The 23,821-nt window shown below is 41.0% G+C and overlaps 1 protein-coding gene across 1 annotated transcript in view; it reads right to left on the bottom strand.

The window, feature by feature from the left end:
* The window catches only part of RAB2A (RAB2A, member RAS oncogene family), a 92,034-nt gene that overhangs the window by 3,155 nt on the left and 65,058 nt on the right, over nt 1-23,821 (bottom strand). The window contains exon 7 of the mRNA XM_088469312.1: nt 3,624-3,692. Coding sequence (XP_088325438.1) covers nt 3,624-3,692 — 69 coding nt within the window. The remainder of the gene's footprint in view (nt 1-3,623; nt 3,693-23,821) is intronic.

Below are 23,821 nucleotides of genomic sequence, written 5' to 3'. Positions count from 1 at the left end.
GTTTTGCTGTTAGGGCGTGCTAAAACTGTGGCAGGGCATGCTGGGATGTGTAGTTTCACAGCAGCAGCTGAAGTGCTACGTTACCAATTCCTGATCCAGCACAAGGGGGTGCGGCTGGCAGGGGGCGTGGTAATTAAGGGGGGGGGGGAAGCATGGTATTTGGATAGCTTCAAAACATTTGAAAATAACATTTATAAACTGAGACAAGATGCTAAACTAGACGTTTTAAATACAGATTCATAGCAAAAAAAAATTTGGATTATCGTTCAAAGCCTTAATTTACATATACTCCCATTAACTGCTAAACTGCCCGAGGTATTTACCGGGACTTGCAGTTATAGTGTAAGCAACCAAGGAGGAGCTTTATCAAAGCATGGAGGGAGATTACGTGGATAGAGAAAGTACCAACCAATCAGTTCCTAGCTCACTTTACAGGCTGTGTTTAAAACTGACAGTTGGGAAGCTGAATGGTTGGTAATTTAGCTCTTTCCACTTTATTTCTCTCCAAGCTTTGATAAATCTCACCCACAGTCCATGGCAGAGATACAGCTTCTTGTCAATTTTTAAATTCAGACTCTTCCGTGTTTCCTGTAGAAATGTACAAACTCTGCCAATGACATCTACGTTGCCACCCAGTGTTCACATTACCATGAAGTCTTGATTAATGCTTGCATGGCACTAAGACATTAAATTTTGAACAAAGCAACTCCTAGATAAGGAATATCCTTGTTTTGTCCCCGCCGCTCTCCATTCAATGCTATTGCAAAATATACTTTTCTTCAGGATTATGTATATATTTCTTTACATCAATTTTGCATTTACCTTAGCGTCTCCGTAAAGTAAGCACAGGAGGTATATTATGTCGAGAAAACAGAGGACTGCCTTCAGGGGCTTTTGTTTTCTACATATGCTTTTGAGGAATGCAAATGATCAGGGTGGACACTAGTATTAAAGTACTAAAACCCTAAGAGTATAAACAAAATATCATAAACGAAAGATGCTTCAAAAAGTTTTTGGAGTTGAAAGTAAGACAATTTTGCACTATTTAAGTTTTTATCTAAATTGATAAAACTGTTTTACAGGGATGAAAACTTAATCTCCGAACTATTTCTTGTGCAAGATGTTTGAAGCTACTACATTTGATTGGTTATATAACAATATACAATGCCTTTTATATTCTTTTGTTGCTTGTTCTCAGTCTCTGGGTATAAAGCCAGCAGAAATAAATACATACATTGTACACTGTGTAACAGACAATTTTCTGCATTTGCCAATGAACGTATAAATACTGAAGTCCCAGTCATCGCTATGACGACAAGCGACTGCGATTTGCATGGATCCAACTAACTCGACTGGCGGAAACTCCTCCTTGCACATCATCCACTTGAATTGTGCGAAGCGTTAATATATATTTATTATGGAGCTTAAACCAACACTAAAATCAAGACAGTTACAAAGTTTCCCTCATGCAGCCTGTATTTTCCATGTTGAATCAGCTGCAGAGATGCGTAAAAGTGTTCAGTGTCATCAATAATTTCTATGATCCCCAAAGACATGGCAGCTTGCCAACAACCCACACACGGAGCAGCTCCATTCATTCATCAAGATCACACTTGTATCTTAACGCTCGCTCCCTCAAGTGGGTTTCACTAAAGAATACAGCACTTTAGAAGGGAGGAGGGAAGTAATACAGTAGCTTTCAGAAATTAAGCTCTTAAGGAAACTTTGCGTCACACTAAATCTCAGATTTATAGTGCTTGGCAGTTCTGCAACTGTAGTAGCCTTGGGGTTTCTGGCAATAGCTCAGTATTGACAGCAGCTGATGTGGTTTCTAGGCTTTCTTTGACTGTGTTTTAATAAAAAGCATGCCCTATGGCTCATTGGTTTTGCCTCCTCTCGACTGGTAGCAACTTCTCGAGCACTAGGAGCCAGACTTGGCGCAGCGCCAGGAAAGTAGCACAGACGGCTGGATCTCGCAGCAGATTGCAGCCAGAGCTCTATAAAAGGCACAGTCTAGCAGTCAGGTGCTGGATTAAGCAGGAAGGAGGAACTTCTATATCACATGAACAACGACCTGCCCAACTATCTTACAGGTTTTTATATTGGCGTTACTGGCTTAGGATAATCCAGGATAGCCCCTCCCCCATGTGTCATATCCCACACTCACTCTGAGAGACAAAGACAGTGAGATAATAGCCGAGAGACAGGGAGGGAGAGCTAACTGCAGTATACAGACAAGGTGTGTGGGGCTGGGGAGGGATTGTGACAAAGTAACTGGACTAATACTGGCAGCAGGACCAGTGTCGGACAAAAAGGCTGGAGATGCCCCTGTAAATAATTGCAGAGAACTAAAGGATAATAGCTGGTAGGGGAAAGTGCACGTAAGTAAGTGTAGGAGAGAACAAGCGTGCCAGAAGGGGAAGAGAGAGAGATGTAGACAGACAATAAACAGATGACGTGATATTACAGGCTGTGTGTCTCCATGCGGAGAGGATATTCCTACAGATAACTTGATAATCACTATAAGGGCATTAACCTGATGTATTCAATGTGTATGGAACACATCAAAAGAAGAGGAGAATGGAAAACATGGTAAATGGTCTGATTTGTACATCCTGTCCTTCTGGACTAGTGTTTCTAACATTATCAGTGAGAAAGTGGAACTACGTAAAATTGTTCCTTTAAGTTTTTTTCCCAAAATGACTTTCTGGGGGGAGTGAGCAATCACGGCAAAGCATTATGTTACACCCTGGGTTACAGAAAAGATGGAGAAAGGGAGATTTAATCTCTATGATGTTTTAGCATAATGGCTGAATCCATACCAAATGGACAATGAACGCATTGAGAATAGAAACTTCAAAGGATCTAACCAGGGACAGCAAAGTCTGGGGGAATATGTATTTGGACAGACTGCAAACTGTTAATGAACCAGAATCAGCAGTCAACCTTGTCTCAAAAAAGGTAAACAAAAGAGAACAAGCCCTGTGGCAGCCAGCACTAAGCCAGGTGGGGACCCTTGCAGTATCTGTGCTTTGCGGACAGCAAGTGCTTGAAATTTAAGTCCTCCATTTACTCACAGGCCACATGTAGTGTAAGCAGCTGCTGGAGCTTTCCCACAATGCTCTGCCAACGTCTGCAACCCCTGACCCAGAGACATCACAGACAGAGAGTGCCTCCACTGCTCCTCCTTGTGGTCATTCGTATTTAGCAACATTCGCTAAACTTACACATCTTTCATGGAAAAATTACTTCTTACTGTATTTATTTTCAACATTATTTGGCTGAAACTACATTTAAAGACGTTACATTACCTTTGGTTTCTTTACATACATGTACTGTATTATTTACAGGTAAAAAAATCAGTTTACATGATGGAGAACCAGTAAACAAATTATACTGCCTAGTTAAATACGCCTTAAAATGCAGAAAACACTCAGGGAAACCTAGATCCGCCACTAAAAGTCTGCCCCCCCTCTTTGGCTCGTCAGAAAAGCGAGTATATAATACAACAGCAGCCACTAGTAACCTCATCCTGACTAATAATGCCACAATGTGTGCAACAAAAAAACATTTTATGAATGGTAATGCAAGATGAATATAAATGCTAAAAACTAAAAAATTACCTCATTATTAATATCGAAGACGCCTTCCTGAATTTTTTCATAAATTTCTTTTGCTGTGTTTATAAATGCCTGAAACACAAAGATAAAACAGATTAAACATTAACTTGTGATATTGCAAATGTGACTTCAGCTTCATAAATCATGACAATGGCGATACCACAAATGTCTCTACATTACAGAGGTGTGAGGATTACACTGCTATTACAATAAAAAAAAAGTAATGTCCTATAATGAAAGGAGTGCAGGTAATGTGCTAAGAAAAAAAAACAGAGACACGCAAAGTTTCCCCTGTAGAGTGTTTCTGTCCTACCTATATTGCGGGTAACAGGAGATTACAATTTATAGGACAATGACAATTTATAGGCTAGGACTTAAGATCACACAGAAATTTGTGCTCATTATTTGCTCTCAGCCAACAGGTTATCAGTCCACTGTAATGCTGGGTACACACTGGCCGATTTATTGACTGATCAATTGAATAGGCAAAATATCTGCTGGCCGTCGGCCAGTGTCTACATGCAATATATCTGTGAAGCGCGTCGTTCACAGACATATCGCATTGGTTGTGCTGCACCGCCAATGGACAGATATCTGCAGACCGCTCGTACACATACAGCACCAGCTGCGGGGAGGGGGGCGGGACCCGCAGCTGCTGGATAGATTATGGCCGTTCAGTGTGTATGAACGACCATTATCTAAATATATATCTTCAGATCACTCGATCTGCAGATACATCTTTCAGGTGTGTACTCACTGTTACGCTTATAATACTCAATCATCTGTGTGAAACTTATTATTATTATCCATTATTTACATAGGGTCAACAAGTTATTCAGAGCTTTACAGAAGTTTGAAAACCTATATGGCAGCTACTGTAAATCTTGTACTGGCACCTTTCTCCTTAGACAAAGACCACTGCACACACATCTGCTAACTTTAACCTAACGGTACATGTTTGGAATGCTAGAGGAAATGGGAACCTACACTCACGTGGGTATAACGTACACACTAGGCCCAAAAATATGAGTTGCCAATGCTAACCGCTGTGTCTTCTATGCTGCCAATATAGCAATCAAAGCAACTTTGTTAAACAAGTGACACAAGGACCTACCTCAATTACCTAGGTTATGGAAAACCGGGAAGAATAAGACTTGCAGAAAAAAAATATTCCTAAGTAACTCTTAAGGGCCCTATCCTTTGTTTTCATATCTGAATTTTTTGAGTCTACTTTGTATGTCCCCGTTTTCCTCGCTATCCGCTGCCACAGACTTAGATCCCCCCTACATTTGAACGTCTGCAGTGTTTAAGAAAACTCCACTAGTCCTTAGCAGCAAAAGGGTTAATGAAGTTATGGGAATTAATTTACTAAAGATCAATTTTGATTATATATATATATATATATATATATATATAAATATAAATTGTGTGTTTGGGGCTAAATCACTCATTTACCAATGCATAAAAAAACAAATCAAAAACTGTATGTTAGTATGTGTGTGATTTAGCCCCAGAAACACATTAATGTTGATCGATTTTCATTGGTTAAAATTGATTAAAATCAGCCTTTAGTAAATAACCCCATGAAGTCAATAGTGATGCCCGACAAACTTGCACCATATTACCTAAATTTGGGTCAGAAGCTACAGAAGAATACACCTTGCTAAACAAACATGAACAACCTGTTTATAATAAAACCAAGTGCTATTTATGGAAAAATCATCTAAAAATGGAAACAAATGGGATTTTATCAACGCAAAAACTGTCTGATTCTAAATTACAAAAATGTTAATAAAATCTTAAGATATCAAAATCCACTCTTAGCTTATTGTGTTTGCACATTACATTTTGATAATTAAAGCTACAAACACTGGTGCAGGTTTCCCTGAAACCTTGTTTATATGTCACCGCTGTCTGTATCACTGCTTTGTACAGCACTGTGGAACTTTACAAGTTTATTTATAAACCACCATAATCAGGCCCAGTAAATGCCAACTCACCCCGGACCACCCACTACTCCACACCTTTCCCGCGCTCTGTCCAACCCCCTTGATGCTGTATATACTTACCATTTCCAGGCGCAGAGGGGTCCTGCGCCCATGTCCGTCTCATCGATAGCTGCAGTGGGAGCTGCGAGCACCCCGGCTCCCACTAGACAGACCTTAGCAGATTATTATATAGGGATGATAATAATATTGTACAAACTGGTGGTAAAATGTGTGCATTTAACATGCATTTCTAACACTAGTTCAGAGCAAATGAACAGTGTGAAAATAAAAAGTGCATTGTACGGACACGGAAATGCATTTTGTTTTTTAAACTGTGCTTGATGCAGAACAATGTGACAAAAATGACAACTTCTCATTTTGTTTTATACACAATTGCATTGAGCAAAGCAGATTGAATAGACTTCTAAGCTCATATCAAATGCATACACAATGCAGTTAATTTGAATTTTAACTTGCGCAAAAAATAAAAAAAACGTATTGGAAACGTCAATGTGCAAACAGCCCCGATATTACTCAAAATCATCAAGTCAATTCTACTGCATCAAACATTAAATTACCCAGCGGGTATTCTTTCAAGGAAACACAGAACACATAATGGTTCTGACAGGGAAAGTGTTAAATTGGGCTTTGAAGCATCAATTCCAGAGTCCGGAAATCCTCTCTGAATTGCCAGGGCAGGCAGCTATATTAACCAATGGTGAAATTACAGAGCAGCTATGAAGTCACCGCAGTAACAGATAGCAGGCACACTTTTACGAGCTGCCTGCTGCCGAGCTAGAGCCATTAAATATTAATGGTGACCTTACTAACATTGGGCAGCAGACACTAGAGATGTTACGCTTCAACAGAGTGCACCGGGGGAAGATGACACTTGCAATGGTTTATGTTCTGTAGAGTGCAGCACCACTTATCTGCAACACATCTGCAGGGAAGGAGAAGGCGATTGCCAAGCACCTTCTTTTCTCTCCCTAGGTTTTCACTGGGTTCTCTCATACAGGCTTTGAAGAAGAAAACTATCACTATACACTTCTACATTCATACTACAGGGAAATCAGACTTGAATAAATATATATGCTACAGGCAAAGCCAGGCATTCTACACAATGCTTTAGGTAATCTATACAAAGGCTGGTCTGTTATTAGGCGATGTAAGAACTAGTCTACAGAATATGCCATGTGTTTAGGAAGAGAATTTAAGGAGAGAGAGGAATGGGGAACGTACAAATATACCAGAAAAAAATATTCTCATAACTTCATGCACTTAAGTGCATGAAGTTATGACAATTCTTTTTTTTCTTGTATATTTGTATAGTCCTTTATCTGTCATTGATAGCACCCCTTGCCTATTGAATTGAAGTGTATATATTTATAATATATACATATATTAGGAGTTTGATAAATATAGAAATACATCATTGAGTTATTATTATAGAGAATATACTTGTGCGGATTATTTTTCTCTAACTTATATTGACATAGGATTGGGGAATGGGCACAAGTGGGCAATTAAGTTGATACAAATTTTCACAAATGATTTTAATAGAATAGGACTAGTTTGTGTGTGTGTGTATATAATATATATATATATACACACACACATATATACACATATACACACACATACACACACACACTCTTTGACAAGGGCCACAAATGTGACGACTGGGTCTGGGCATCAACACAACGCCAGGTCTTGTGGGGTATTCCAGGCAGGCAGTGGTTAGTATCTACCGAACGTTGTCGAAAAAAGGACAACTGGTGAACCAGCGACAGGGTCATGAGCGCCCAAGGCACACTACCTGCCTAATATTGTGTAGGTCCCCTCGTGCCACCAATACAGCTCTAACCCATCGAAGCATGGAATCAAAAAGACCACCGAAGTTGTCCTGTGGTATTACAGTAGCAGCAGATCCATCAAGTCCTGTAAGTTGCGAGGTAGGGCCTCCATGACTCGGACTTGTTTTTCCAGCACATCCCACAGATGCTCAATCGGACAGAGATCTGGGGAGCTTGAAAGTCAAGTCAACACCTTGAACTCTTTGTCATGTTCCTCAAAACATTTCTAAACAATGTTTGCAGTGTGGCAGGGAGCATTATCCTGCTGAAAGAGGCCACTGCCATCAGGGATCATGAAGGGGCATACTTGGTCTTCAACAGTGTTTAGGTAGGTGGCATGTGTCAAAGTAATATCCACATGGATACAAGGTTCCCAGTAGAATAATACCCAGAGCATCACACTGCTTCTGTCGGTTTGTGTTCTACCCATAGAGCATCCTGGTGCCATCTCTTTCCCACGCGTCATCCACATGAAGTAAAAGAAAACGTGATTCATCAGCCCAAGTCACCTTCTTCCATTGTTCCATGATCCAATTCTGATGCTCACGTGCACAATGCAGGTGCTTTCAGCAGTGGACAGGGGTCAGGATGGGCACAAGCTGCGATGTACTGCGTGTTCTTCACGCCATTCTATCATAGGCAGCATAAACTTTTTCAGCAATTGTGATACAGTAGCACTTCTATAGGATGGCACTAGAAGGGCTAGCCTTTGCTCCCCACACACATCAATGATACTTGGGCGCCCATGACTGTCGCCAGTTCACCAGTTGTCCTTCGGACCACTTTTGGTAGGTAGTAACCACTGCACACCAGGAACTAGACCTGCCATTTTGGAGATGCTCTGATCCAGTCGCCTAGCTACTATTGCTAGTGTTCTCGGCTAGGCTGTTTCAGCGGGGTGCCGCACCCTGCCCTATTTCTAAAGGGCAAAAACACTGTGTGTAGCCAATGTGACCACTCTGTCACTAAACTTGTATGCGATAAAATTTCTTTCAAACGGCTTAAATGAAATATTTTGTCAAGTGCCAAACAATTGTATCCCCACCCACTCCCAAAAAAGAAAGGGCATATTACAATACACATTACGTTAGGTCTATATCATGACAAGTTGGCCGAATCATCCCACCTGCTGCATATGGCACCTTGAAGCCACTCTCATTCAATGACAAACCGGTAGATAGACTAAACTAAAACATGTACTTACATCTGGCGACTTAGGAAATCTTGCAGCATTTTAGAGTTAATAGAGAAAAAGGCTGAGCGAATGAAACAAGCTAAGGGTAGGCTTTGCCCCTATTTCTAATTCTGGTCAGAGGAGGGAGATGTAAATGATTGCTGACTGATAATACAGCACATGCTGACAGACAATACGTGGCCCGGCCAATCAATCAATCTATACACAAAGACAGATGCTTTTCAGATTCCTCCGAGGATTAGCTGTCTTGTGGTTTGGTCTCTTGTCTGTGAAGTTGGAGATGCCTCCTCAGCATAACTCTCCCCTCACACAGTATGTTTTAGTATCAACATTTCCATAACTACTAGACTAAACCTACAACAATATTTGCTGAAATTTGGACCCAGGTGCTTAATTTCTCTCTTCCTTGACTCATCACTGGTAAGCCTGAATATTTGCAGGTGTATTTATGTCCCACTGAAGCCAATGCTAATATAATGGTGGGCTATTTTTCCTGAAAAAGCCAAGGCTCAACAAAATCTAAAGAAACAAACTGAAAGGCTTGAATTCTAAAATATTTAACACTGTATTGTAATGGAGATGGAAATGCGCGCATTACACGGGATTGGTATGATTTACCCAAATCCCGACGCCGGAAGACCAGCACCAGTGAAGATCCCGACAGCAGCTAAGGTAAGTATAAACTAACGTAACCCCTAAACCTCCCTTAGGGGAGCCTAACCCTAACACCCCCCCCGCCCCAAGTGCCTAAACCTAACCCCCCCCCTTCCCCGCAGCCTAACCCTAAGTCTCATGGGGGGGGGGGGGGGGAGGGGGTGCTTAACCCTAACACTAAGTCCCCCCTGGAAGCCCCCAACTTAACCCTCTAGCCCCCCCCAAGCCACCCCCCTGCAGCTGTCCGAGCCCGGCCTAACTTCAATCGGGATGCCGGGCGCTGGGCTCCGCTGTAGGTCTAATGACAGGTGCCGGGATTTTGACGCCTGTCATTAGACCCTTGCCGGGATTAGACAGTCGGGATGCCGACGGTCGGCATTTAGACCGTTGGCATCCCAACTGCATACCGTATTACACACGAGCGCAGATTCATTACGCGGGAGCTGGCGTCTGCAGGTCACTGTGCTCAGATTATGGTACCTGATTTCGCACCTAAGCAGTGAGTAGAAAATCTGCGAGTGCCACGACCTGCAAAGCTGGCACAAGCCGTTCCTCCGTCTGTTCATGGCTAATGGAACCGGCCCAATAGTATGTGTAGCATAGTATGAACAGTATCTATTTCCAATTCTGCTTAGAATTACATACACCAAGAAATTGAGACAAAACTACAAAAAATGTTGCATCTCCCTAGAATGCTACCTATATTACTGAGCAGTCGTTATAACATGAATCTTTCATGCACTTGAGATGGACATGTATGTGTACAGTGGAATCTCAATCACATCTAAAAAAAAAAAAAAGTAAACAAAAAGGTCTATAGTGGAAAACTCATCACAGTCGTCCTCATTTCGACAGTGCTAGCATTTGACTGTTGAACTTGCCACCAGAGCTTTGTTTCCTAATTAACAGGACTGATATGTTTTCACCTTTAAAGGCCTTACAGCTCCCCAGAGCAATCAATCTACTGCAGCTCAATTACTGCACCAAGCTCAGGCTGGAGCTAAATAAGGGAGAGTGGGTGGGTGCAGCAGGCGCAGGGGCAATATGAATATGCATGGGCTTCTAAGTGGGTGATCGAATCATCAGAGGGGTCAGGAGAATTTGCAGCAAAATAATGAGAGGAATTAATCATCGGAGATTCGTCAAGCACTTAGGGAAGCAAGTGTATTTTTCCAGGCGTGCCGTTGGGTTGGAGAAACCCTGGCTCCGAGCCAGTCACGAATTGATTCACAACCTTCAGAAATGGAAGTTTTTAATTTTTAAATAATAATAATTTATTTTTTTTCTTCCCTGCGCTTACGATTAACATACCAATTATCGCGATGGCCTAACAAACCATGCTAATTGAAAACGGCGGTCAAAAGCTGCACGAATCCAACCAGCTGGGATCCCTTATGGGGTGTTCAGTTGTTCACATTAAGTAAAACATTAAACAGAGCCATGAAATCCTGAAAATGTGTTATGATAACTCCATGTAAACAAGCACTTAACAACTGGCACATGGAGGGAAGTATTACGGCTCTCTGGACGTCCTCCCTCCCTTGTTTCATTACAGGGGAAAATCCGTTAAATTAAATCCAAGGGCTCAGTTTATTTTAGGTCAAGAGAAATTATATGCTGATTTATGGATCTACAACTCTCGTACTGTAAGTATGACAGTGCCAAGAAAGGATTACTGTAATGTTAGAGCAATATACCATTTAGCCGCAATTACCCACAAATAAACATCAGACAATTCCAATTTTCAGTGCCTGACATCACAAATGACATGAAAACTGTTTTTATACCACATTATGTTGTTGCCAGCTTAAACAAACCAGCTTTGTTAGGAGAACAAGTAACAGATGAATCCCAATGCGGCACTAGGTCCACGGCTCCAGATGTTTAAAATCATATGCACCACTTACTCTAACATACCTTAGCATTTCCCTACTGTTCAGCGATATATATTCAATCTTTCAACACGCATCAACTTAAATTACAAAAATATACGTTTCCGTGCGCTCGGTGTCTGGCTTTGTGCTCCTGCCTACTTTTCCTCTTGGCTAGTAAAATCCCAATTTGTTATGTGCTGCCTGGGCTGCACATGCTGGCACAAGGGAAGAGAACACCAAGCTGGCAAATGACAGGCCTGCAGACCAAAGCTGCCAGGGCACAAACAATTTTTAAGTATTCTTAAAGAGAAATGTTCAGGAAAAGGTATTTTGCTTTTGATATGACCTTATGTAAGAAGAGCAATTACAGGTTGTATAATACACTTACCCAATCCATTTATTTGGAGCATTTGGAAAGGAGAGAAATAAGCATTGCTAATGCTGGGCATACACCGACAGAAAAAATGCCCGTCATATCGACAGACATTATCTGGCAGTCCGACGCCCTGCAGTTATCACGGGCATATCTGATGTCTGTGCTCCTGCCCTGGGGAGGATACATTTCCCTGTTCCTTTCCTGTGAAGGAACAGGGGAAATGTCTGTTGGTCGAATGCGGCTGGGCATACCCAGCCTGATGTGGCCGACTTAACTTACAAAATATAGCATCGGACGGACATGCTGGACGATCCGGTATGCCCGACCGATCGATATTTTATCATTGGTCGGCCGCGCACACAGTATAATTATCGGTTGATCTGCCAATATCGGGCAGATCGGCCCAATAATTGTATAGTGTATGTCCAACATTAGACATTTTATTGGATGAATCGGTACTCTGCTTATAAAGTCACAAAGACTACGGACTTCACTGAGGCACAAAGTTGGCTGAATACGGCTGCAAAGTGTGGTTGTAGCACCCATTCCATATCACATAATACACTAAAGAAGTGTTTTATTAACCCCCAAGTCAGATAAGATATAAATAGCCAAAACAGACTGGAGTAAATGAACTCCTATTTATATCAAACCTGAAGCAATGTGAGCTTTACAAAATGAGGTGGTTTTCAAAGCTCAACCCTCATTCTAGCCATTTTCATATTGCACTTGGGACAAATTCTAACCATTATTGTATTGGGAACTGAATGTGTGTAGTTTATGAGTTAATAAATGCTGTGTGCACGATAAGCTTAGGAGCCAATAGAGAAGTGTTTATTAGCTCAGGGAACAGTTATTACTTTATTAACCACAAACCTCCCCAACTTATTTTCCAAAGGCCTTGGAAATTAGATTAGCTATAAAATAATACCTTTCAGCCAACAAACTATTTGAACTTGAACAAGGAAACACAAAAAAGTGTGCAACACAGTGACACTTCAATATATATATATAGCCAAGCACAACTTGGGGAATCATGGGAAACCATAAGTGCAGATCGTTCCTGCACCTTTACGCCACAAACGCAGGAAATGCTACGAACAGATTAAAATATAATATAATATACATATATATATATATATATACATACATACACATATATATATATACACATACACACACATATATATATATATATATATATACACACACACATACACACACACATATATATACACACACACATACACACACACATATATATATATACACACATACATATATATATACACACATACACACACACACACACATATATATATATATATATATATATATATATATATATATATATAAAAAAAAAAAATAGTATTTGCCTAAACCCTCCCCCACATGCATGGCTTTCCCAGGAGTGCTAGCCAGGGGAAGCCACAGGTGGCAATATATAGTATCAATGACAAATGAGGTTTGCATATTTTTTTTATGTGCCATCCTATCAGGTCTGTGGACGTAACCAATCACAGCCCACCCTACATTCACAGCTATAAAGGTGATAACTTCAGAAGTCTGACATTGTATTGACATTGCTCTGCAGGTAAAAAACAAGCTAGTGTTCTCGGTTATCAGCCATTGCAGTCTCTCCTTCCTGCTTATATTGAACATTTTGAAACCTGATAAAACTCCTATATATTTTCCATAGATCCAATACAATGTTTTATTTTAGGTTTGGTGGTCCTATAACCTAATCCTTCACTGGCTTGACCCCTACAGGTGCCTACACAATAGGCGATGTGGTCACGATGCGATATCGTGTCCGATTTCCCCTTGAACTCTCCCCCGAACCCCCCCGGCAGTCTGGGGCACGATTTGGTGTTAAAAACTATCGCCTAGTGTGTAGGCACCTTTAGAATAGATCAACTTCTGAACACAGTATATATATGTGTCTACCCAGAACAATGTTATAAAGGCAGGGTTATGTGGTAGTTGAAAATTTTATTTCCAAATATAAACAGCAATACTAGATTGTTTGGTTTCCTACTGTACATAACACCACACAGTCATACAGAAAAGGACTAAACATAACAACATAAACCCATATACAAAGTACTGAGCTGGGAGCCCGTGTCCTCATTTCTCTGCAGTACAAACTGCATATTGTGGGTGTATCACAGCTTCAGATTATTAAATAACAGTGTTCTCTATGTCCAAATAATCAAATGGATAAATATGATGCATTATATCAGCAAGAGACAATCACATCGCCTCCAAATGTAAAATATTTGCTTTAAAATGTTTTTCCAACACACTGTAGAGCCCGGTGATAGGTAAAGTACAGTACTGAATGCAGAGCACCGGGACGCATCACAACACAGAAAATGGAGGCTGTATGATTAGTGAGAGGCTGGAAACTCACAGTGCATGACAACCACATTTATCACTGGGGTTCCCCAAGGTATTATTTATATGGAGCTGGGATGCCTTCTGCACACCTTATAACACCCATCCCCCCTCCATACTGCTTTAATAATTATTTCAATCTCTGCATCATTTTCTGTCACCCTTACTCAATATTTTGTCCATTTCGTCTCAACCAGAATCTAATAGCAAGTATCCAGATAACGCAGCCGTTACAGAAGGATTAGCAATGATCTAGGGAGATGCACAGCCTTCTGTATAGGACAAGGAAACAGATTTCAAATACAAGGAATACATAAATAGCTTTCATTCATTCATTCATTCACCATTGTACTGGCTGGAGAATTGTTTGTAAAGAGCCATGGAAATAATAAGATTAGTCAATTACATTCCCACATATATACGATAGATTAGATACAGGTTTGGGATGCCTTCCCTGACACCTTTAATTCAGAAATTATTCTGCTAAACAAATCAATAATTCGGTGATGACGAGGACAGTTTGGGGACAAACAGGGAGTTTTAAAGGCTGCAAAATTTATTTTATTTTAAAACAACTATACAGAACCCCCCCCAATCTGGGATATATTCCAAGCATGACATACAGCAGACTCCATGCCTGTATTTTGCATACAGGTACCAATTACACTTATAAAAGAAGGCGTGGACCCCAAAAAGGACTGCACAGATCAGCATTACCTTAATGGATAGTCCCAATAAGAGTAATACATAGACATGAAAGGGGCTGAAAATGTGCATAGAATACTTTATTTAGTCCATTATATCCATAAGAGACAGTTTACCTAGCACCAAATCTATGTTGCATTTCTGCTAAGAAAGATTGGAGGGTTTCATCTGTGCTGTGAGCTCTCTTATACATAGAAGGCGGAACAGTACTGATTGTAGGGGGAACTTTTGCCCCCATGCACAGCAGTCTCCTTGCCTTCAAGCTCTTTAGAGTTGAAGTGGCTTATAATATTAAACAGATGCAAATGTGCACAGCAGTCAGTCACTCAACTTGTAAGATGCTATTATATCAAGTGTCGACGGTGTGAATGTAATAATGTCAATATTCTGAACGTCAACGTGGTATAACATACCCAACAATACTATGCACCGTATTAGGCAAAACATAGCACCAAACATCTGTCCCACCCCACTGCTTCACTTTCATGTCGTTCACAGCAAATAAAACAAACAAACAAAAAAACAAGTAACTGTATATAGAATAAACCATGTTACAGTGCAAGGGGTGCAAATACATTTCATAAGTTTGCATGCAGGACTAACACTGGTTGCTTTGTAGCTCACAAATGCTGGACACCTTCATTTTTAAAATTCCCTTCCCCAATCTAAATCTCTGCACCTTTTAAATCTGACCAACCTGCAGTACAAAATGGTTTTACCAAGGTACAAAGTTACTAGCTCTTATTTGCTTTGCTCCCAATTCAGAATCAGCCCTATAGCATGTGTAGAGATTAATCCATCACTATAAGCAGCAATAATCAACACACGACTAGCTATAGATGAGAATAACACAAAGTATATGATATAGCACATATAAGGCATACTCTAGAGGTACTAAATAGAATAAGGGCACCATTTAACAAGAAAAAAACAACGGGTGCAATATAGGGCCCGCTCTGGTTTCCGCAGTATTATTTTACCAGTCAGTGGTAATGGATAGTAGGAGGCAGCGACAGAGCGGGAGGGAAGGGGCAGAGAGCGGGAGGGAAGGGGCAGAGAGCGGGAGGGAAGGGCAGAGAGCGGGAGGGAAGGGGCAGAGAGCGGGAGCAAAGAGATGGAGCTGCAGCACTGCATTGTGGGCAATGTCCCAGATGCAGGCTGCCCGTTGGGACATTACCTTACCACTTCCCAGCACAGATGGATGCCAGGATTACCTGAGGCATTTGAATCTTTACAATGAGCGGTACGTTGCAGATACCACTCGTTGTTAAATACAAAGCCCATACTGTTTGTATCTGCCTTAAAAGAAACCGGAAAGGTGCTTAAGCAATATATGGTGATAAAACACTTATCGCTTGTTGTTAACTAGGGTTCTATATATACCTACATAAATAAACATGAGCCAGGTGCAGATGTGTCCTCATGCTCCTAGCTTCAACACACTATGTGGCGCGAGACACCTGGCACAAGAGAGCTCCCAGGTCCATATGACTGCTAGCTCAGAGCGCCACTTTTCTAGCAATTTTTGCCAAAAAATGTGTCTTCGTCGCAATGCAACACGTCTAACATGCACAGATTAGATATCTGACACCAGTATACCTGTGTGTGACTGAATCTGTATACGATGCACACCGGAACTTGGCGTGGAAAAAATGCTGCAGCATCGTAGATTCAGTCACACACAAATATAGAAGAGCAGCATATCAAATTAATCAGTGCAGTCTCCTGGGGGGGTCACTAACTAGGTGCGAGGTTTGTTTAATGAAACTCGCAAAAAACATTGCCACAAGTGCGCGTGATGTTTCTACAAAATGCGACTTGGAAGTGCATGAAAAAGTGGGGAGACAATCCTGGACCACAAGAAGTGTGAGAACTTCGTTAGCAGAATCATAACGAAGGCTGTTAGTGGGCATAAGGAAAGTACTGGAGGTTTTTAAACGGTGTCAAATGGCTGATTTGTTCTTTTTTAATTTTTTTAAAGAAAAAAAAATTATAAAAAGCAAATTTTTCTTTTTATCACAAACGAATTAAACGATTTTGTGGTAATTTTAGGCTACATTACATTTTTTCAAAATAATATAAAAAATAAATAAAGATAAACAGCAATTATTTTTCATTAAATAATACTTACATTTGGTGTGCTTAAAAACGAATGGAAAAGTTGATTTTGGGGTAATTTGAGGCCATTTTTCTCAACACCCAAAGATGTCATTATTGGGCCAATTAAGCTAATCGAAAACTTCCAAATGCATAATAAGACATTGGGGAAAGGGGGAGGGGAAGGTGTTCAAGACATTTAAAACATTTTTTTTTAAATAAACATTTTTCCTGTCTTTTCACATCCTCAGAAAGGTGAACGCAAAAACACACAAATTTCCTCTGGAAATACGATGCGACTTTGGAAAAGGATTGCAACTGCAGTGTGAGTTTGCCGTGAAAACAGCTTGCACAAGCCAACTCGCACCTAACTGGAGTAACCACAAGGTGCAATGCAAAGTGACTAAGATGCATTTTTGGGTGAAAAAGACGCTCGGTGCTAGCAGAATCGCTTGGGACCTGTCGTTAAGAGGAGGAATTTGGCGCGGCTACAGCAATAGTGTTTGAGGACCCATCATTTGTCTAAAACATTTCGGCCAGACTTCTAAGAGCACAATAGGTCTACAATTTCGCAGCCTCCTTAAGCGCAGTGCAATGAGTTAATAAAAGCAAACAAAAATGGTGTCACACCAAATACAATGTGCATCCAGGGTTAAGCAGTATTTATTTTTATATTACCATATACCCACTCCACCTTATATACACAATAACCGAGACCTGCAGCCCTTTCAGGAACTTCTCTGACAATAACGGATATTAAAGCTGTACTTTCGGGGGACACATCAAACCTCACATAATGTGGCCAATTGAAGCCTAATGTATAATGCTCCTCTAAAGCATGCTGATAACTTCACAACAGCTTGTATTCACATTATAATGAGGAATGTTTTTATTCTGTTTCAGTTCTCTGTTTTACAGTACACTATCCATTCCCATTTAAAATTTGCTGAAGTGTCAAAAGAAGATCTGTAGAAAGCCATTGCTTCATATGGCTACACACATCAATGTTTTGTTATGGTGAGTACACACGGGATGATTAAAATGCTCGATATGAACGATAGCGATCATATTGTGCATTTTTTGGTCCCTCCCAACCCACCAACGACCTGCGATGCGCGGGCACGCATGGACGATACCTATATCGCCCCTTGCATGCAGGCCAACCTTGTCAATATCGACCAGGTTACTATAGGTACCTGCGATTGTTAATCGCGGGTCGTTGGTGTGCTGGATGATCAATATCGATCATCCAGCACACCCGGGAGATCGTTCAGCATATTGTTATCGCTGGCGGTCATCCCATGTTCAAACACCTTTAGTTTCTGAGTGAAATAGTGTATTTCTTTGTAATTAAATCTGTAGGCATATACAATATGATTAAAAAAAATAAATCTAAAATAAATCATGTTTACTAGGCTCTTTCTGGGACTGAGGAATCTATATAACTAGTAACATTAAGCTAGTAACATGATTATAAAGTATTTCAATCACTTAAAAAAAATGAAAAATAACACAAAAAGCTAAATTTTGGACACATCACCAAAATTCTGCAGCTACAGTATCACTAGTTCTTGAATGTACACGTTTGAGATTGTGTAGGTTATGCTGCCACCTTGTGGAAAAGCAAAGCAAGTCCACATTATACATTACATATTAAAAATTCATATCATCCGGACAAAAATACTACAGCCATGGCCAAAAGTTTTGGGATTAAGGTCTGGGGAGTATCCTGGCCATGGACCCAAAATTTTGATGTTTTGTTCCCCCGAGCCACTTACACTGTACAACAAATAAATACTTTTAATTTGTTTCCTTTCTATACATTACTAATTTGAGGTCAAGAAAAACTAAAATGATTTCAGAATGTTTTTACTAGCTCTATTTTTTGAGCTACACTACCTGCACTATACTGTATGTAATATAGTCATAGTGCAAAGCTATTTTAAATAATCTGATATTTTCTTGATTGAAAATAGATAACAGTTGTTTTAATTCAATCAATCACAAATAAGAACACAAACGAAACAAACATACAGCATACGAAACAAACATACAGCATAGGAAAGTACTATCTAATATAGTGGCCTATTCATGGGGGTGCTTTCTCTTTGCTTGTCGCTTGTACTCCTCTTCTGGGGCATCTCTTGTCACTGTCCAATAGTAGTGAGTCACCTACCCTGATATCTTTGTTCCATTGCTGAAATGTCTTGGTGGAATCGCTCACTATGCTTGTCACTCAGTGCACCACAGTTATCTTGTGTGGGTAATCCTGTGAATCGCATATATTTGAATAGGGGAGGGGACAAATAACTGATTCATTTAATTGGGTCATTAGGCCCCACCCCCTCTGCGCAGAACACAGATTACTGGTAAGATTCTCTCCATTCTGACCACTTCACTAGGAATACCCCACATCGTCATAAATGGGCTATATCTCGGAACTCAGAGCTAACAGAGTTTTAAATGTCATTCATTCTTTGCATGCTGAAATCAATTAGAAGTAACTATTTTCACATCAGAAACATTTTGATTGTTGTGCAGTGTTAGTTATCAGTTTTGCTTTATGGCAAGGTGCTCCATCATGCTGGAAAAGGCATTCTTCGTCACCAAACTGGTCTTGGATGGTTGGAAGAAGTTGCTCTTGGAGGATGTTTTGGTATTATTCTTCATGGCTGTGTTCTTAGACAAAATTGTGAGTGAGCCCACTCCCTTGGATGAGAAGCAACCCCACAGATGAATGGTCTCAGGATGCTTTACTATTGGCATGACACATGACTGATGGTAGCGCTCACCTTTCATTCTCTGGACAAGCGTTTTCCAGATGCCCCAAACAATCTGAAAGGGGATTCATCAGAGAACATAACTTTACCCCAGTCCTCAGCAGTCCAATCCCTGTACCTTTTGCAGAATATCAGTCTGTCCCTGATGTTTACCTAAAGAGAAGTGGCTGCTTTGCTGCCCTTCTTGACACCAGGCCATCCTACAAAAGTCTTCGTCCTGTGTCATGCCAACAGTAAAGCTTCCTGAGACCATTCATGTGTGGGGTTGCTTCGTAGCCAAGGGAGTGTGCTCACTCACAATTTTGCCTAAGAACACAGCCATGAATAAAGAATGGTACCAAAACATCCTCCAAGAGCAACTTCTTCCAACCATCCAAGACCAGTTTGGTGACGAACAATGCCTTTTCCAGCATGACGGAGCACCTTGCCATGAGGTAAAAGTGATAACTAAGTGGCTCGGGGAACAAAACATGGTATTGTCAACACCAACAATTGGTGCTGCTTGTGGCTGGAAATGGGAGGAAGGAACTCAATAACAGACTAAAAAGGTTGAACAGTGAATGCGTAGAGATCCCAGCACCCGGCATTCACTGCAATCATCTCCTAGCTCATAAGATCTGTTTCATTGTTAAAAATACATGATGGAAACAGATGGGCACTAGAGGGGATGCCATTAGTTTTGGGCAGCATTACCTTGCAAAGCAACTTTTACACAAAGCCACAGTGACTTTCCCTGGCCAATTTTCTCCACCACTTGAGTGACCCCAGAACCCGTTCCACAGAACTGATTGGTGTTGCAGGCTTTAGTAGAACCCCCTACTGTTTCTGCTCAAGTGATACATTTCCTATGGAAAGCTGAAGCTTGGTGAGAAGATGCATCTCCATTATTCCTGTACTGCTAATTAATCTTTACTGTCATGCTGATGGGGGACCCTGCTAAGCTGGCTGACTTTCCACTTTCTTTCCCAAGCATCCCTTGCAGAAGTAGCAAAAAAAAAATTAAAAAAATTAAAAAGGTAAGGAAGCGGAAAGTATCCGAGTACCTAATTAATGGAATGTCACTTGCAATTAAGCATCTCTCTTTTTAATTAGCTTTATAATTTTAAAATATCTAAATTCATATTTTGTCTCATACAGTATAAGCTCCTAAGTGGGTATAGGCCATAAAGCTATCTGTAAAGTATGGTTTTAAAGGAATAAGATGCACTCACTAAACTTCCAAGAAGTGATCAAACAAATACAGTTTTCCCAAACATAATACGCCCAAATTTAATATTGGAGCATATACTCTATTTGAGCTTTACAGAGATCCTATCGCCAGTTGTTTAAAGCAAACGGGCATAATTAACAGATACCAGCCAATAGCAGTCAGGGACACCTCTGATGGCACATAAACTACAAAAGGATAATTCGCTTTCCATTTATAAACTATTTAGATTTAAAATAACATTAAATTGTAGGAGTCATCCAGTAAGTTAAACAGTCAAATGTATTAAAAGTTAAGAATCTATTTAGCAATGTTATTTTTATAGACAATGACAGGTTAATATTGTCTGTTAACCCTAAACGCAAATCAATGATCCCTGGGCTTTCTTCCAGTAAGCAAGTGTGAGTAAGTACATAATGTAGAATGTTTAGTGTAGAAAGCAATGCCTAATACAAGCTTCACAAAGAACTCCCCCCTTACCATAAACAATTGCAACAGATTGATGGTTATAGCGGCTGGGCAGCTGAACTGTGAGATCATTTAAATAATTTAAGTCAGTCAAGTCTGTTCTAATTATTTAGATCATAGGGCTCAATTCAATTATGCGCGACTGTCACGTCTGAGAGCAAGTGTGACTATATGCCCCAATTACAGTATGGCCGGACTCGTGGATCTTTGTTCACTACACCATAGGGCTGAATACATAAATCCAGGAGTCCAGGGTGAGCTTGGGCCCCAAGGGGTTGGGGTAGTGGGGGTTTTGGCGAGTGGCGTTGCAGTTGCTGGCGTTTCTATGCCGTTGCATTTTGCTCCCATTGCTCCTAACTGAATTGACCCCTAAATATGCAACATTGGAGAATGTTGTATGTAGACATTTGACTAAAACAATTCTTCCTTCAGAACACTTGATCAACTACAATTAGTGTAGAGCCTTAAATCTGGTCTTACCACTCCAAGGGGTCTATTTACTAAGCTTTGTTAGGAGATAAAGTGAACGGATATAAGATACCAGCCAATCAGCTACTAACTGCCATCCCACAGGCTGTGTTTGAAAAAATGACAGTTAGGAGCTGATTGGCTGGTACCTTACCTCCGTTCACTTTATCTCCTAACAAAGCTTAGTAAATAGACCTCCAAATCTCTAGAACAAATTTGCAAACCCCCTGCATAGTGTCTTCCAGAATTTCTATTCCAAATTTCTTACACTTACAAGCTCAACCCCCTTCATACATGTCAAATCTCAAAAAAAAATCTGCCACTTGCGTCTCTTTAAGGGGGCCTATCCATTAGGCGACCTGAAAAACTGAACAACTAGCGTTCAGTCCTTCAGGTCGCCTAGGTGCGGTGGACACACTGAATGGCGTTCACTAAACATCATTCAGTGCAGGAGACCGACCTATCAGAGATCATGCCAAACCTGACGATCGTCGTCATGTTGACGGGCATATTCCACAGAAGGTCAACGTCGGCAAGGATCCAGTGTGCACGCCCATTGCTGGTTCTTGCCGGCTATCCATTAGACAACTTTCTGAACGATGCAACCAAATCGGTTTTGGTCGCATTGTTCAGAAAGTTGTCTAATGCATAGCCGGCAAGGACTAGCGATACGTGTGCGCACTGTCCGACTATCTGTGGAACATGCCCGTCAACCTGATAACGATCATCATGTTCGGCATGTTCTCAGATAGGTCGGTCTCCTGCACTGAATGACGTTCAGTGTGGGCACCGCACCTAGGCGACCTGAAGGACTGAAAGCTAGTCGTTCAGTTTTTCAGGTTGCCTACTGGATAGGCCCCTCCTCTTCTAACCTCTGGTATTCACCTCCGACTCCCATGTACAAGACTTCTCGAGCAGCTACCCTACCACCATTGATCAGACTCTCCCACAGCCATCAAATCTTTAATCACTATGAAAACTGATCTCTGGATTAAAGCTTACGCTATGTACTGCCACTACTAATGTACCCTCACAACTCCCCCAATCGCCACTTGTTTCAGCTTTAACCCCTTCCAATTACAAAGTTAGCACACACATGAGCAGGGCCCTCCATACCCCTTGTTTTCATGCCTGCATCTATTTTGTCCACCTTGTATGTCCCATTTTTATTTATGTTCAGTTTTCCTTATTGTCTGCTGAGCAACGTGGTCCCTCTACAAATAATCACAGATAACGGTCTTGAGTAATTAAGTGATTATTTTATGTTATGTGCCATTTCAAAAAGAGAAATAACAAAAGTTCTATTAATGCAGGAAACCAGGAATCGCCCTGACTGCATTCACAAGTGTGTGGTGGCCTTACTATGGGCTCGATTCAGTTCTGTGCAATGCTGCATAGCCCCGGGAGGGAACTTCCCGGGGCTATTCAATTTACTGCTCTGTTTAGTACGACTAAAGGATTTCTTCTCGTACTCCCCTGAGGGTGCAAGAGGTAATCCGACAAAAGTGCCGGCCGCGCGGCTGTTTTCCTGCTAAGGGCAGGCTTGCACTTTAGTTGCAGAATGCAGGTTCTTGCGGCTAAACACCCATGTTAAGTCACGAGAACCGTCTTTCTCCGACTTAACTGGCAACTGTCGGACCAAACAGCGCGCTGAATTAAATAGCTCCAGAATCTCCCTCCCGGGCCTATTCAGCATCGCGCTGAATTGAATCGAGCCCTATGTGACAGAATCTGGCCGAAACGTGGCTATTTTGTGCTTGGCCAAACTGTTCCACCTGCAAAATAACTAGATTTGTGCACAAACAAGCATCTCAGAGTAATGTGGAAAATGATCAATACTCTGCAAAGTTTCACACACACTTAAAGAACTCTGCATAAAGTATGTGCCAAGGTCTTCCCATGTATTCAAGATGCTGAATACATGCTGGAAACAGAAGAGTGATGCTGTGGAACAGCAATGGGCAATGAAAGCACAACACTGAAAGTCTTCTGAACACATACAGAACTCATACGTACAGTAATAAATAAAACCAAGGGGCCTCTCGCTATGCAATCTTTGCTGTGATTATAAATAAAGCATTACATATGAGGAATAGGTGTGTGGGAGACAGGAAAATTGGGGGGCACAACATAATA

The sequence above is a fragment of the Taudactylus pleione genome, unplaced genomic scaffold, assembly GCF_031769625.1.
Source record: "Taudactylus pleione unplaced genomic scaffold, aTauple2 ptg000090l, whole genome shotgun sequence".
In the NCBI taxonomy this organism is placed as follows: Eukaryota; Metazoa; Chordata; class Amphibia; order Anura; family Myobatrachidae; genus Taudactylus; species Taudactylus pleione.
Note: the sequence above shows the minus strand (reverse complement) of the source record. Positions and strands in the feature narration are given on the sequence as shown.